Genomic DNA, 2844 nt, shown 5'->3' with positions numbered 1-2844 from the left:
GATCATAATAAAGGGGAAAGGACTCACATGTACCAAAATATTTATAACTATTCTTTTTATGGTGGCAAAGAATGAGAGGATGCCCATCAATTGGGGAATGGCTAAACAAGTTGTGAATGTCATGAATATAATGGTATATTATTGTACTGTAAGAAATGATAAGTAGATGGATTTCAGAAAAACCTGGAAAGACTTACATGAATTGATGCTGAGTGAAATGAGCAGAACCAAGAAAACATCGTATACAGTATCAGCAACATTGTTTGATGATCAACTTTGATAGACTTAACTCTTCTCAGCAATACAATTATCCAAGACAATGCCAAAAGTCTGATGGTGGAAAATGCTCTCCACATTCAGAAAAAGAACTATGGAGATCAAATGCAGATTAAAGCATAGCATTTTCATTTTTGTTGTTGCTTTGTTGTTGTTGTTGTTTATTCTTTTTTGCATTTTCCCTTTTGTTCTGATTCTTCTCTTACAAAATAACTAATGTGTAAATATGTTTAACATGATTGTTATGTATAACCCCCCCCAAAATAAAAGGTTGGCTGTAGTCCTCATAGGTAGAGTTTACTAGCTATATAATATTTTTATTTCACATTGTACTAGGTATTAGGTGATCCTGAAGATAATTGGATAGATGAAGATCAGCTGGAGTGAGGTGCATGATATTCAGTAGGGAAAAGTTGAGATGTGATACCCTGGAAAGAGGAGATGATGCTTTTCCTGAAAGCATCCTTGACTTCTTTGTTCCTTAAGCTATATACTAGAGGGTTCAGCATTGGAATAATCATGGTATAGAACACAGATGCCATTTTGTCTGTGTCCATAGAGTGACTAGAGCTGGGTTGTAGGTACATGAAGATGATGGTTCCATAGAATATGGACACTGCTTTGAGGTGGGAAGCACAAGTGGAGAAGGCTTTCTTCCGGCCCTCAGCAGAATGGATTCTCAGAATGGCAATAAGGACAAACAGGTAAGAGGTGAAGATGACCATCAGAGCAAAAGAGATATTGAATCCCCCTAAAATAAAGAGTACCCACTCATTAATGTGGATATCAGAGCAGGAAAGAGCCAGGAGAGGGGGAATATCACAAAAAAAGTGATGAACTATATTGGACCTACAGAAGGAGAGACTAAAGGTATCTCCTATACTCACAGAGGAGGTCAACAGGCCACAGATGTAGGAACCAACAGCTAGACGTATGCACACACCTGATGTCATTGTCATGGTATAATATAGAGGCTTGCATACAGCCACATGACGATCATAAGCCATGGAAGCCAGGAAGAAACTTTCAACAGTTGTAAATGTTGCAAAGAAGAACAACTGTGTAGCACATCCATTGTAAGAGATGACCCTGTCCCCTGTGAGGAGCCCAGCCATCACCTTGGGGGTAATGGCTGAGGAGTAGCCAAAATCCACCAAGGACAGGTTACTGAGGAAAAAGTACATAGGGGTGTGAAGACGGGAGTCCCAAAAGATCAGGGCTACCATCCCCAGGTTCCCCACCAGTGTGATGATGTAGATTAAGGTGAATATTATAAAGAGGGGAATCTGAAGCTCTGGTGCATCTGTTAGTCCCAGAAAAATGAACTCATTAGCCTCTGAGCCATTCTCCATAGATACTTCTGGGAAGTTAGGTCATTTACCTGCAACAAGAAGGAAAGTATCAGAAGAATGAACTCAGACCTACAAATGACTCTGAATAATAATTTGTTTTTGTTTTTTGTTTGTTTGGTTTTTAGTGAGACATTTAGGGTTAAGTGACTTGCCCAGGGTCACACAGCAACTAAGTGTTAAGTGTCTGAATCCGGCTTTGAACTCAGGTACTCCTGACTCCAGGGCTGGTGCTCTATCCACTGTGCCACCTAGCTGCCCCACTGAATCATAATTTGTAAATGGTGGAAATACAGGTGTGAGGGAGGAGGAGGAGGGTTTAATGATTGTCATGGAAACTGATCCAGGACCTATCATCTCATTGACAGCACATACCTCTTAGGAGAGAGGCCCTAGAGACTAGTTCTCAACTTTTCATCTCTCAACTCTGACTGTACTCCTCTTATACGTATTGGGACTCAGGGAGAGAGGGAAGCCCTTGTGTTCTCCTGGGAATATAAAGAGGGGTGTGTTGTTGTAGAGAGTGGGACAGCTAGGCCTTTGTTATAAACAAGAGAAGCAGAATAAGGGAGAAAAAGTAGGAGAGGGAAAAGAAACCCTGAGAAAGAAATGGCAAGAGAGGATCATATGCCAGTGGGACTATGACTAGGCTACAGATAAGTGTTTGAGGCCCGCAAGGACAAATGGGATCTATACAGGCGAATGAAGTCATTAGCCACTTAGGTGGGTTATTATTAGCCACATTAGGTGGGGAGGAACACCCACCAACAAAGTCCAGTTGCATAGTTATAAAAGTCAAGTAAATTAAAGTGATTATGGAATTGTTTGACAATAAATTCATTGTTTCTAAGTTTAATTTTCTTTACACTATGTCCCCACCTATTTTTAATACTTCATCACCAAAACCACTGATGGTCATTTTGTCTTTTTATTCATTTCAGAGGATGCCAGGTGACCAAATATCCATACCTACATACATACATCTGTCAGTCTGTCTGTCTATTGGTCTATCAATCACCTATCATCTATGTATATATATAAATTTGTTATATTTATGCATATATGGAGAGAGATATATAAATAATATAGACATAAGTCATGTAGATATAGACATAGATATAGATGCCAATGTAGATATCCTTAGAGGTCAGTCTTCTGGAAATGAGCCTCTTTCCACCTGCAGTCTATCACAAGCCCACACTCTTATCCTGTACAGCTT

At 39.8% G+C, this 2844-nt stretch overlaps 1 protein-coding gene across 1 annotated transcript; it reads right to left on the bottom strand.

Annotated features, from left to right (window-relative positions):
- Window positions 1–650: 650 nt before the first annotated feature.
- Window positions 651–1628, bottom strand: LOC122731835 (olfactory receptor 5B2-like). Its single transcript, XM_043972099.1, has one exon. The coding sequence runs from the start codon at window positions 1626–1628 to the stop codon at window positions 651–653; it is 978 nt and encodes a 325-aa protein (XP_043828034.1).
- Between the last annotated feature and the right edge of the window lie 1216 nt (window positions 1629–2844).

Source organism: Dromiciops gliroides, chromosome 6 (assembly GCF_019393635.1).
Source record: "Dromiciops gliroides isolate mDroGli1 chromosome 6, mDroGli1.pri, whole genome shotgun sequence".
Classification (NCBI taxonomy): Eukaryota; Metazoa; Chordata; class Mammalia; order Microbiotheria; family Microbiotheriidae; genus Dromiciops; species Dromiciops gliroides.
This window is presented reverse-complemented; position numbering and strand designations above follow the sequence as displayed.

Coding starts and splice junctions, on each gene's coding strand:
- LOC122731835 (XM_043972099.1), bottom strand. CDS start 1,628: ATGGAGAATGGCTCAGAGGCTAATGAGTTCATTTTTCTGGGACTAACA.